We start from the raw sequence: 13,729 nt of genomic DNA on the forward strand, positions 1-13,729 counted from the left end.
TACGTGTTCACCACAAACACGTTTCACTACATACATGTTCACCACAAACACGTTTCACTACATACGTGTTCACCACAAACACACGTTTCACTACATACGTGTTCACCACAAACACGTTTCACTACATACGTGTTTACAACAAACACGTTTCACTACATACGTGTTCATTACAAACACGCTTCATCACAAACACGTTTCACTACATACCTGTTAACCACAAACACGTTTCACTACATACGTGTTCACCACAAACACGTTTCACTACATAGGTGTTCACCACAAACACGTGTCACTACATACGTGTTCACTACAAACACGCTTCATCACAAACACGTTTCACTACATACTTGTTCACCACAAACATGTTTCACTACATACGTGTTCACCACAAACACGTTTCACTACATACGTGTACACCACAAACACGTTTCACTGCATACGTGTACACCACAAACATGTTTCACTACATACATGTTCACCCCAAACACGTTTCACTACATACGTGTTCACCACAAACACGTTTCACTACATACGTGTTCACTACAAACATGTTTCACTACATACTTGTTCACCACAAACACGCTTCACTACATACGTGTTCACCACAAACACACGCTTCACTACATACGTGTTCATCACAAACACACGTTTCACTACATACATGTTCACCACAAACACACGTTTCACTGCATATGTGTACACCACAAACACGTTTCACTACATCGTGTTCACCACAAACACATGTTTCACTACATACGTGTTCACCACAAACACGTTTCACTACATACATGTTCACCACAAACACGTTTCACTACATACGTGTTCACCCCAAACACGTTTCACTACACGTGTTCACCACAAACACGTTTCACTACATGCGTGTTCACCACAAACACGCTTCATCACAAACACGTTTCACTACATACGTGTTCATTACAAACACGCTTCATCACAAACACGTTTCACTACATACCTGTTAACCACAAACACGTTTCACTACATACGTGTTCACCACAAACACGTTTCACTACATAGGTGTTCACCACAAACACGTGTCACTACATCGTGTTCACTACAAACACGCTTCATCACAAACACGTTTCACTACATCGTGTTCACTACAAACATGTTTCACTACATACGTGTTCACCACAAACATGTTTCACTACATACGTGTTCACCACAAACACGTTTCACTACATACGTGTACACCACAAACACGTTTCACTGCATACGTGTACACCACAAACATGTTTCACTACATACATGTTCACCCCAAACACGTTTCACTACATACGTGTTCACCACAAACATGTTTCACTACATACGTGTTCACCACAAACACGTTTCACTACATACGTGTACACCACAAACACGTTTCACTGCATATGTGTACACCACAAACATGTTTCACTACATACGTGTTCACCCCAAACACGTTTCACTACATACGTGTTCACCACAAACACACGTTTCACTACATACGTGTTCACCACAAACACACGTTTCACTACATACGTGTTCACCACAAACACACGTTTCACTACATACGTGTTCACCACAAACACACGTTTTACTACATATGTGTTCACCACAAACACGTTTTACTATATACGTGTTTTACCACAAACACACGTTTCACTACATACGTGTTTCACCACAAACACACGTTTCACTACATATGTGTTGACCACAAACACGTTTTACTATATACGTGTTCACCACAAACACACGTTTCATTACATATGTGTTCACCACAAACACGTTTCACTACATACGTGTTCACTACAAACACGCTTCATCACAAACACATTTCATTACATACGTGTTCACCACAAACACGTGTCACTAGAAACACGCTTCACTACATACGTGTTCGCCACAAACACGTGTCACTACATACGTGTTCACCACAAACACACGTTTCACTGCATACGTGTCCACGATTAACATGATCATTAAAATAATTGTAATAATATTTTAATAATTTAATTAATATGTATAAAATCAATAATATTGATACTTGAATCAAAACACAACACTGATTTCACACGTATAATAAAATCAATGATTAAATTAAATTAATTAAATGAATCAGAACGGAGTGATTTTTCCACCAACGCAACCCGAGTTATAAAACTTTTTTATAAACTTATATACTAAATATTCATAAATTTAAAAACTTAATATTTATAAACTTCATCGTTATAAATAATAATAATAATAATAATAATAATAATAATAATAATAATAATAATAAATTTGTTACATCAACATCATTAGTTAAAAGAATGTAATATATAAAATATTTTAAAAAACTCTTATTTTAGAAAAAATGTAGCAAAAATATAATAAAAAACTGTGTTGGTAAAAATGTATGAAATAATGTTATATATTTAGTATAAAAATGTCTTTTTATTATATTTATTAGGTGCCGCGGCCCCGCCCATTTCAATCCTTGCTCATTTGCATAAAGTTCATGTAAAGACGCCGATCGAAGTCTCCACCCACCCTGCTCGGACCACGCCCATTTCTCTCCACAACCGGCCAGTTCTCCTCGGATTCTTGTATAAATCCGCTCCTCTTCTCTGGAAATGAATGACTTCCGGCCACTCTAATCGCATCCTGTGTGTGTGTGTGTTTCAGTGTAGCTGTAACTACAAGCAGCAAAAACTTTTTGAAGAACAATAAACCTCCTAAAAGAAGAAGATGGACAGGAGAAGGTTCTGTTATGGTCCAGTGTCCAGATGTTTACAGCTGTTAGATTGTCATTAGTGTTGCAGTAAAAGAGTGCGTCTGGGGTTTAACACGGAACAGAAAGTTTTGTGTGTGTGTGTGTGTGTGTGTGTGTGTGTGTGTGTGTTGGGCTCTAACTCGGACGTCCGACATGGATCCTCCAGACATCTGAAGCCGTTTTGCCGGAGTTCTGGAGAACTTCAACATCAAGCATGTCCAAAAAGCAGAAGAAGAGAAGCCACTGGAGCAGCAGGGTCCATGAGGTGGTGCTCGCACAGGATCTTCTCAGCATGGACCTCAAAGGAGGTGCAGAGCTCGGCCAGTTCCCCCTGCTCGGAGTTCTGGATGATGGGAGACCTGCAGAGGGACCTGCCCGGGAGGAACTCGTACTTGAGGTGAACGACACGCCGGTGCCGGGGCTGACCAGCAGGGACGTGATGGCGGTGATGAAGCATTGCAGAGCCCCCGTCCGCCTCACATGCGTCACACCAGGTGAGCTCCTACCTGAGCGAGACCATGTGCAACGAGTCGACTCCCATAAAGAGTCGAATGGAACCTTTTCTTGAGAGTCGAGTCAGTTGTTTTTATCGCAGATTAGTGACAACGTGAAACGAATTCTCCAAAAAATACAGAGATACAATAATACACCACACACCAGGACTCCGAATTAACACTCCGTATCTCGTTATTATGTGGATTTATCTCGGTTTTTATTAGTTATTGAAGCAAAGCATCGATTAAACGATTCTGTTGAAGCCCTCTCGCGTTTCTCTGTGGCCGTTTCCAAAAAGTTCTCTCAGGGGTGTTTGACTGCATACCGCTGACCAACCTTGTAAACTTAATCTAGAAAATGCCCGAATTACATAAAAAACGTGTTTACGCAAATTTACAAACACTTGTGATTAATTGTAGTTGCGGAAATATGCTCTTTTATGTGTTTTCTGACATACTGCGTAACACTTTATTCCCCTCCCCAAACACTTTTACACTGCCCGACTTTGGAATGATCCGTTGCCATGGAAGCCGTGCACGCGCTTGAAGGACATAGCGTAGGACCTGGTCCCGAATTCTGTACAACACACACACACACACACACACACACACACACACACACACACACACACACACACACACACACTTCACTGCTGTTAGACTGTGATTGGAAATAAATCAATCAGTAAACAAACAAATAAATCAATGAAATATATCTTGATGTCAGAGTACAGGGAAGAGTTACATCTCTCTCTTTACCTCTCTCTCTCTCTTTACCTCTCTCTCTCTTTACCTCTCTCTCTTTACCTCTCTCTTTTCATCTCTCTTTACCTCTCTCTCTCTTTACCTCTCTCTCTTCCTCTCTCTCTTTACCTCTCTCTCTTTACCTCTCTCTCTTTACATCTCTCTCTTACCTCTCTCTCTTCACCTCTCTCTCTTTACCTCTCTCTCTTACCTCTCTCTCTTTACCTCTCTCTGTTTACATCTCTCTCTTTACCTCTCTCTCTTTACCTCTCTCTCTCTTTACCTCTCTCTCTTTACCTCTCTCTCTTTACCTCTCTCTCTCTTTACCTCTCTCTCTTTACCTCTCTCTTTACCTCTCTCTCTCTTTACCTCTCTCTCTTTACCTCTCTCTGTTTACATCTCTCTTTACCTCTCTCTCTTTACCTCTCTCTCTCTTTACCTCTCTCTCTCTTTACCTCTCTCTCTTTACCTCTCTCTCTCTCTTCACCTCTCTCTTTACATCTCTTTCTTCACCTTTCTCTCTTTACCTCTCTCTTTACCTCTCTCTGTTTACATCTCTCTCTTTACCTCTCTCTCTTCCTCTCTCTCTTACCTCTCTCTCTCTTTACCTCTCTCTCTCTTTACCTCTCTCTCTTCTCTCTCTCTCTTCACCTCTCTCTCTTTACCTCTCTCTCTCTTTACCTCTCTCTCTTTACCTCTCTCTTTTACCTCTCTCTCTTTACCTCTCTCTTTACCTCTCTCTCTCTTCTCTCTCTCTCTCTCTTTACCTCTCTCTCTTTACCTCTCTCTTTACCTCTCTCTCTTTACCTCTCTCTCTCTTTACCTCTCTCTCTTTACCTCTCTCTCTTTACCTCTCTCTCTTTACCTCTCTCTCTTTACCTCTCTCTCTTTACCTCTCTCTCTTTACCTCTCTCTCTTTACCTCTCTCTCTCTTTTACCTCTCTCTCTTTACCTCTCTCTCTTTACCTCTCTCTCTTTACCTCTCTCTCTCTTTACCTCTCTCTCTTACATCTCTTTCTTCACATCTCTTTCTTCACCTTTCTCTCTTTCGTCTCTCTCTTTACCTCTCTCTTTACCTCTCTCTCTTACATCTCTTTCTTCACCTCTCTCTCTTTACCTCTCTCTCTTCACCTCTCTCTTTACCTCTCTCTTTACCTCTCTCTCTCTCTTCTCCTCTCTCTTTACCTCTCTCTCTACCTCTCTCTCTTCACTGCTCTCTCTTTACCTCTCTCTTTACCTCTCCTCTTTACCTCTCTCTTTACCTCTCTCTCTTTACCTCTCTCTCTTTACCTCTCTCTTTACCTCTCTCTCTTCACGCTCTCTTCACCTCTCTCTTTACCTCTCTCTCTCTTCACGCTCTCTCTTTACCTCTCTCTGTTTACATCTCTCTCTTTACCTCTCTCTCTTTCACATCTCTCTCTCTTTACTCTCTCTCTTTACCTCTCTCTTTACCTCTCTCTCTTCACCGCTCTCTTCACCTCTCTCTCTTTACCTCTCTCTCTTACCTCTCTCTTTTCATCTCTCTTTACCTCTCTCTCTCTCTTACCTCTCTCTCTCTTCCTCTCTCTCTTACCGCACTCTCTTTACCTCTCTCACTTTACGCTCTCTCTTTACCTCTCTCTTCATATCTCTCTCTCTCTCTCTCTTTACCTCTCTCTCTTTACTCTCTCTTTACCTCTCTCTCTTTACGCTCTCTCTTTACCTCTCTCTCTTCTCTCTCTCTCTCTCTCTCTCTCTCTCTCTCTCTCTCTTTACCTCTCTCTCTTTACCACACTCTCTTTCCTCTCTCTCTTTCCTCTCTCTCTTTACCGCATCTCTTTACTGCACTCTCATTTTACCGCTCTCTCTTTACCTCTCTCTCTTTACCGCTCTCTCTTTTATCGCACTCTCTTTACCTCTCTCTCTTTACTGCTCTCTCTTTACTGCTCTCTCTTTTATCACACTCTCTTTACCTCTCTCTCTTTACTCTCTCTTTACTGCTCTCTCTTTCTCTCTCTCTTTACCTCTGTCTCTTTCCGCACTCTCTTTACCTCTCGCTCTTTACCGCTCTCTCTTTACCTCTCTCTCACTTTACCGCTCTCTCTTTACCTCTCTCACTTTACCGCTCTCTCTTTACCTCTCTCTTTACTGCTCTCTCTTTTTCCATCTTTATCTTTACCTCTCTCTCTTTCTCTCTCTCAGTTTCTCCCTCACCCATCCATTCACTCCCTCAGTCCCTTACTTATTTCCTCAGTCATTCTCTGACCTTCACCCTCTCCCTCTCTCTCACTCACTGTTAAAAACTTTTCTTCTTTTATTTTAAAGAAGTAGGAATTTGTGTTTTATGTAGGTCAGGAGGTTTAATTGGATCTGGTTTTATTGAGAAGGAGTTCTCTGTGTGTGTGTGTGTGTGTGTGTGTGTGTGTGTGTGTGTGTGTGTGTGTGTGTGTGTGTGTGTGTGTGTGTGTGTGTGTGTGTGTGTGTGTGTGTATGTGTGTGTGTTGCACAAATTGGACAGCTATCAAAGAGCAATATAAAACCTGCCTAATCCGTCTGGGGCTTGTTTTACTAAGAGATTTTGCATAACAATAAACACACACACACACACACACACACACACACACACACACACACACACACACACACACACACACACAGCATAGTGTACTTCTCCTATCTACTATTTCACTCTTTCTGAATGTAAATATAATGCTGTATTGTTACAAAATATAAATGAAAGCACAAATTTAAGCAACAGTCAGAATAAATGAACAGAAGGCCACAGCAGATTACACTCACTATAGCCTCCTCTACACCGTGTCCAAAAGTCTGTGGACACCTGACTATGAGATCACTATGTGCTTTTTGGACATCTCATTCCACAGTCTCCATTTCCTGTTATTATGAGACCCACTCACTGTTCTGGGAGCTTTGTGATGATCCATTCAGCTACAAGGGTGAGGGTAAAGTCAGGTACTGATGCAGGTGAGAAGGTGAGAAGGTTCCTGGGGTGCAGCCAGTGTTCACATTCATTATAATCAGTAGTTAATAGTTAACAGTAGTTAATAGTTAACAGAACTGCAATTATAATTGCAGTTCTGTAGCAGGAGATCTTTCACTCTGACCCATGTACAGCAGATCTTCATGAAGCTGGTTTTGTGTACAGGGGTAATGTCCTGCTGGAACAGGTCTGGGTCTCCTAGTTCAAGTGAAGGGAAAATTTCATGCTGCATTCAAAAAGGTCTAATACAATACAATACAATGTCTCCAACAGTTTGGTGAAGAACCACATGTATCTGGAAAAGTCAAGCGTCCAAATACTTTTGGTCACAGCTCACTCACTGACATTGGAGACTCCTTCCATGAACTTCAGGTGCGACACGTTTCACGTGTGAGTCCTTCGTACACCACCAGAGAGAGAGAGAGAGAGAGAGAGAGAGAGAGAGAGAGAGCGAGCATGCATCCATAAGATAAAAAACACGTGACGTGTTCCAGGAAGCTGATTGGTCGATTGAGACTGTCTTTAAATTAGCATATTCAAATCACTTAATCTCGCCAAGTTTACAGTACCTGAGCGTGTCCTTTCTGTAGAGGGCAGTAAAGCCACACACGTGCACACACACACACACACACACACACACACGCACACGCACACAGGAAAGAAAGGTGAGTGGGACCTTCATCTTTATAAAAAAGACTGTTTAAAAGTGGAAATGGAAAACAGGTAAGAAAGCAGTGAGAACAGGCGAGCCAAAAGAGATAGAGAGAGAGATAGAGAGAGAGATGGACAGATAGGGAGAGAGTGAGATGGGTAATGAGAAAGAGCGAAGTAGATAGATAGATAGATAGATAGATAGATAGATAGATAGATAGATAGATAGATAGATAGATAGATAGATAGATAGATAGATAGATAGATAGTGAGAGATAATGAAAAGAGAGTAAGAAAGGAGGAAGAAGAGAGAGAGAGAGAGAGATGGTGAGGGAAATATAGATGGGAGGATATAGAGAGACAGGAGAGGATGAAGAGAGATAAATGAAGAGAGAAAGAAGAAAGACAAAGGAGGGGAAAACAGAATAAGAATTAAAAGAGGAGTGAAGGGAAGGGGGAACCAATGAAGTAGATGGATATTAGAAGTAGGAGAAGGGGATATGAGAGAGAGAGAGAGAGAGAGAGAGAGAGAGATGGTGTTTTGAGATTCGAGTAAATGCCATCTCATGAATCTTTTATAAGTTACTGAACAGCGAAACACAGAAATGAAATAAAGAAAGAAAGAGAGAGAGAGAGAGAGAGAGAGAGAGAGAGAAACACGGAATTCTGCTTCAGTATTGTATCCGCTTCAGTATTCCATACGCTTTATTATTCTTTCTGAATCCATTATTGCATACACTTAAATATTCAGTATACTTCAGTATAATGTCTGCTTCATTTCTGTCTGCTTTATTTTGCCTTACGCTTCAGTATTTTGTACACTTCATTATACCGTACCCTTCAGTATAGCTTACCTCAGTATTCAGTACGCTCAAGTATTCTGTACCCTTCAGTATACCGCACACTTCACTATACCATACCCTTCAGTATACCGTACCCTTCACTATACCGTGCACTTCACTATACGTACCCTTCAGTATAGCGTACACTTCACTATACCGCACCCTTCAGTATACCGTACCCTTCACTATACCGCACTTCACTATACCGTACCCTTCAGTATAGCGTACACTTCACTATACCGTACCCTTCAGTATACCGTACCCTTCACTATACCGCACACTTCACTATACCGTACCCTTCAGTATAGCGTACACTTCACTATACCGTACCCTTTAGTATACCGTACCCTTCAGTATACCGCACACTTCACTATACCGTACCCTTCAGTATACCGTACCCTTCACTATACCGCACTTCACTATACCGTACCCTTCAGTATAGCGTACACTTCACTATACCGTACCCTTCAGTATACGCACACTTCACTATACCGCACTTCACTATACGTACCCTTCAGTATACCGTGCCCTTCACTATACCGCACACTTCACTATACCGTGCCTTCAGTATACCGCACTTCACTATACGTACCCTTCAGTATACCGCACCCTTCAGTATACCGCACACTTCACTATACCGTACCCTTCAGTATACCGTACCCTTCAGTATACCGTACCCTTCAGTATACCGCACACTTCACTATACCGTACCCTTCAGTATACCGTACCCTTCACTATACCGCACACTTCACTATACCGTACCCTTCAGTATAGCGTACACTTCACTATACCGTACCCTTCAGTATACCGTACTCTTCAGTATACCGTACACTTCACTATACCGTACTCTTCAGTATACCGTACCCTTCAGTATAGCGTACACTTCACTATACCGTACCCTTCAGTATACCGTACCCTTCAGTATAGTGTACACTTCACTATACTGTACCCTTCAGTATAGCGTACACTTCACTATACCGTACCCTTCAGTATAGTGTACACTTCACTATACCGTACTCTTCAGTATACCGTACCCTTCAGTATAGCGTACACTTCACTATACCGTACCCTTCGGTATACGTGCCCTTCGGTATAGTGTACACTTCACTATACTGTACCCTTCAGTATAGCGTACACTTCACTATACCGTACCCTTCAGTATAGCGTACCCTTCAGTATAGCGTACACTTCACTATACCGTACCCTTCAGTATAGCGTACACTTCACTATACCGTACCCTTCAGTATAGCGTACACTTCACTATACCGTACCCTTCAGTATAGCGTACCCTTCAGTATAGCGTACACTTCACTATACCGTACCCTTAAGTATACCGTACCCTTCAGTATACTGTACCCTTCAGTATAGTGTACACTTCACTATACCGTACCCTTCAGTATAGCGTACACTTCACTATACCGTACCCTTCAGTATACCGTACCCTTCAGTATAGCGTACACTTCACTATACCGTACCCTTCAGTATAGCGTACACTTCACTATACCGTACCCTTAAGTATACCGTACCCTTCAGTATACTGTACCCTTCAGTATAGCGTACACTTCACTGTACCGTACCCTTCAGTATACCGTACACTTCACTATACCGTACACTTCACTATACCGTACCCTTCAGTATAGTGTACACTTCACTATACCGTACCCTTCAGTATACCGTACCCTTCAGTATACCGTACCCTTCACTATACCGTACCCTTCAGTATACCGTACCCTTCAGTATACCGTACACTTCACTATACCGTACCCTTCAGTATACCGTACCCTTCAGTATAGCGTACACTTCACTATACCGTACCCTTCAGTATACCGTACCCTTCAGTATACCATACCCTTCAGTATAGCGTACACTTCACTATACCGTACCCTTCAGTATACCGTACACGTCACTATACCGTACACTTCACTATACCGTACCCTTCAGTATACCGTACCCTTCACTTCACTATACCGTACCCTTCAGTATAGTGTACACTTCACTATACCTTTCCCTTCAGTATAGCGTACACTTCACTATACCATACCCTTCACTATACCGGACCCTTCAGTATAGCGTACATTTCACTATACCGTATGCGTCAGTATTCCATATGCTCTGTAGATCCAGTGAGGATTTGGGAGAGTGTAAGACTGGTGCTGTGTGCTGTAATTAAACAAATGCATCATGGGAAGAGAGGCTAATCCATTTCAACAGTTTGCTGCTACTGAGTTGAGAGACTGCGCTACGCTAATTATGCTTCATCCACAGCAGCTTTGCTCAGCCCTGAGGGAACACCAGAACCCACGCTGACTCTCACTGCATTTCCATTTACACAACTCTTATACCTGAATTGACTCTCTTTCCTGAATCGACTCTCTTTCCTGAATCAAATCTCCTGAATTGACTCTCTTTCATGAATCGACTCTCTTTCTTGAATCATTTCACAATATTTAACAGATTCAGTGGGAATGAATCAGACAGAGTTTTATAGTTCCCACTGCATGCTGGGAAATGAGGGACCTGAACCATTTCCACCTGGAATTGGAATTGTTACATTTGTCTGCTTTTATATATATATATATATATATATATATATATATATATATATATATATATATATATATATATATATATATATATACATATGTATGTATCTCTGTCTGTCTTTGTGTCCTCTGTCTGTCACTTTATATTTTTACAGACGTCTCCTCAGACGTATTTGTGTAGGCTGCCTGACCAGGGAACTCCTTTCTTATTGAAACACAAGTATTAGTAGTGAATGTGTGTGTGTGTGTGTGTGTGTGTGTGTGTGTGTGTGTGTGTGTGTGTGTGTGTGTGTGTGTGTGGTATAGAATGCAGCAGTATTGATATGCACTTCACAGATAGAATGGATTTGTGCAGCTCAGTGTGGCCGAAAAGAAGCAGGACGTCTGTGTACGCAGATAACACACACACACACACACACACACACACACACACACACACACACACACACACACACACACACACACACACACACACACACAAATTAAAGCTATGCATCCCCAAATATTAGCAAATATTTCCTACTAGACCCATAAAAACGCTTTAAAATATAAAGTCAAATTAAAGCAGAGTCGGGTCAGAAAGCCCCGCCCCCTTCCACTTATAGTTAGGGTAACTCCGCCCCTTTTACACACAAGTTGGGTAAAATTCCAATACATAATGAAATCTTTTACATCTGAGTTTATGATCATGTGATTTGTGGTGTGGGAAAGAGAGTGTGTGTGTGTTTGTGTTTGTGTGTGTGTGTGTGTGTGTGTGTGTGTGTGTGTGTGTGTGTGTGTGTGTGTGTGTGTGTGTGTTTAGGCGAAAAATAAAGGAGTATTGATTTGATGATTAGCCAGGATCTAACATCCGGAGAGAGAGAGAGAGAGAGAGAGAGAGAGAGAGAGAGAGAGAGAGAGAGAGAGGGGGTCGCACCAAGTGTGTGTTCAGTTACACAACAACCATTTCACACATGGGACAAACATCCGACTAACACACCACCATCACACAAACACTAACACACCATCATCGCACACTACCACACCACCATCACACACACACACTCACACACACACACCACCATCACACAAACACTAACACACCATCACACACACTAACACACCACCATCACACACTAACACACCACCATCACACACTAACACACCACCATCACACAAACACTAACACACCACCATCACACACACTAACACACCATCACACACACTAACACACCACCATCACACACTAACACACCACCATCACACTAACACACCACCATCACACACTAACACCACCATCACACACACACACACCACCATCACACACACACACACTAACACACCATCATCGCACACTAACACACCACCATCACACACTAACACACCATCACACACCAACACACCACCATCACACAACACACCACCATCACACTAACACACCATCACACACACACTAACACCACCATCACACACACTAACACACACCACCATCACACAAACACTAACACACCACCATCACACACACTAACACACCACCATCACACTAACACACCATCACACACACTAACACACCACCATCACACTAACACACCATCACACACTAACACCACCATCACACACTAACACCACCATCACACACACTAACACACCACCATCACACACACTAACACACCACCATCACACACACACACACACACCACCATCACACACTAACACACCACCATCACACACTAACACACCACCATCACACACTAACACACCACCATCACACACTAACACACCACCACACACACTAACACACCACCATCACACACACTAACACACCACCATCACACACACTAACACACCACCATCACACACACACACTCACACACACACACCACCATCACACACACACACCACCATCACACACACTAACACACCACCATCACACACTAACACCACCATCACACACCAACACACCACCATCACACACACTAACACACACCATCACACACACACACACACCACCATCACACTAACACACCACCATCACACTAACACACCACCATCACACACACACCACCATCACACACACTAACACACCATCACACACTAACACACCACCATCACACACTAACACACCACCATCACACACTAACACACCACACACACACTAACACACCATCACACACACTAACACACCACCAACACACACTAACACACCACACACACACACTAACACACACCACCATCACACACACTAACACACCACCATCACACACTAACACACCACCATCACACACACTAACACCACCATCACACACACTAACACACCACCATCACACACGCTAACACACCACCATCACACACTAACACACCACCATCACACACACACACACCACCATCACACACACACTAACACCACCATCACACACTAACACACCACCATCACACACACACACACCACCATCACACACCAACACACCACCATCACACACTAACACACCACCATCACACACACTAACACACCACCATCACACACACTAACACACCACAATCACAAACCCAATTAGAATGAACTGAATGACACGACCCCTGAGAGTGAAGATTCTGAGCTACTGGGAAACTCAAAACAGCTCCGGAGTAAAATGGAGTGTTGTGTGGCCCTGAACAGACACTACAGCATGGCAGAGAACCTGAGCATGGTGTCTGATCCCAAACTGAGACAGACTGGGTGGACATGTCTGGCTGTGGAGACAGACGGGGAGACACACAGTCCT

The 13,729-nt window shown here is 42.6% G+C and overlaps 1 protein-coding gene across 1 annotated transcript in view; it reads left to right on the plus strand.

Moving 5' to 3' along the window:
* Nucleotides 1–2,373: 2,373 nt before the first annotated feature.
* magi2a (membrane associated guanylate kinase, WW and PDZ domain containing 2a) overlaps nt 2,374–13,729 on the plus strand; it is a 104,046-nt gene continuing 92,690 nt past the window's right edge. Inside the window, 1 exon segment of the mRNA XM_046873366.1 lies at nt 2,374–3,228. Coding sequence (XP_046729322.1) covers nt 2,949–3,228 — 280 coding nt within the window. The 5' untranslated portion in view covers nt 2,374–2,948.

Source organism: Silurus meridionalis, chromosome 18 (assembly GCF_014805685.1).
Source record: "Silurus meridionalis isolate SWU-2019-XX chromosome 18, ASM1480568v1, whole genome shotgun sequence".
Lineage (NCBI taxonomy): Eukaryota > Metazoa > Chordata > Actinopteri > Siluriformes > Siluridae > Silurus > Silurus meridionalis.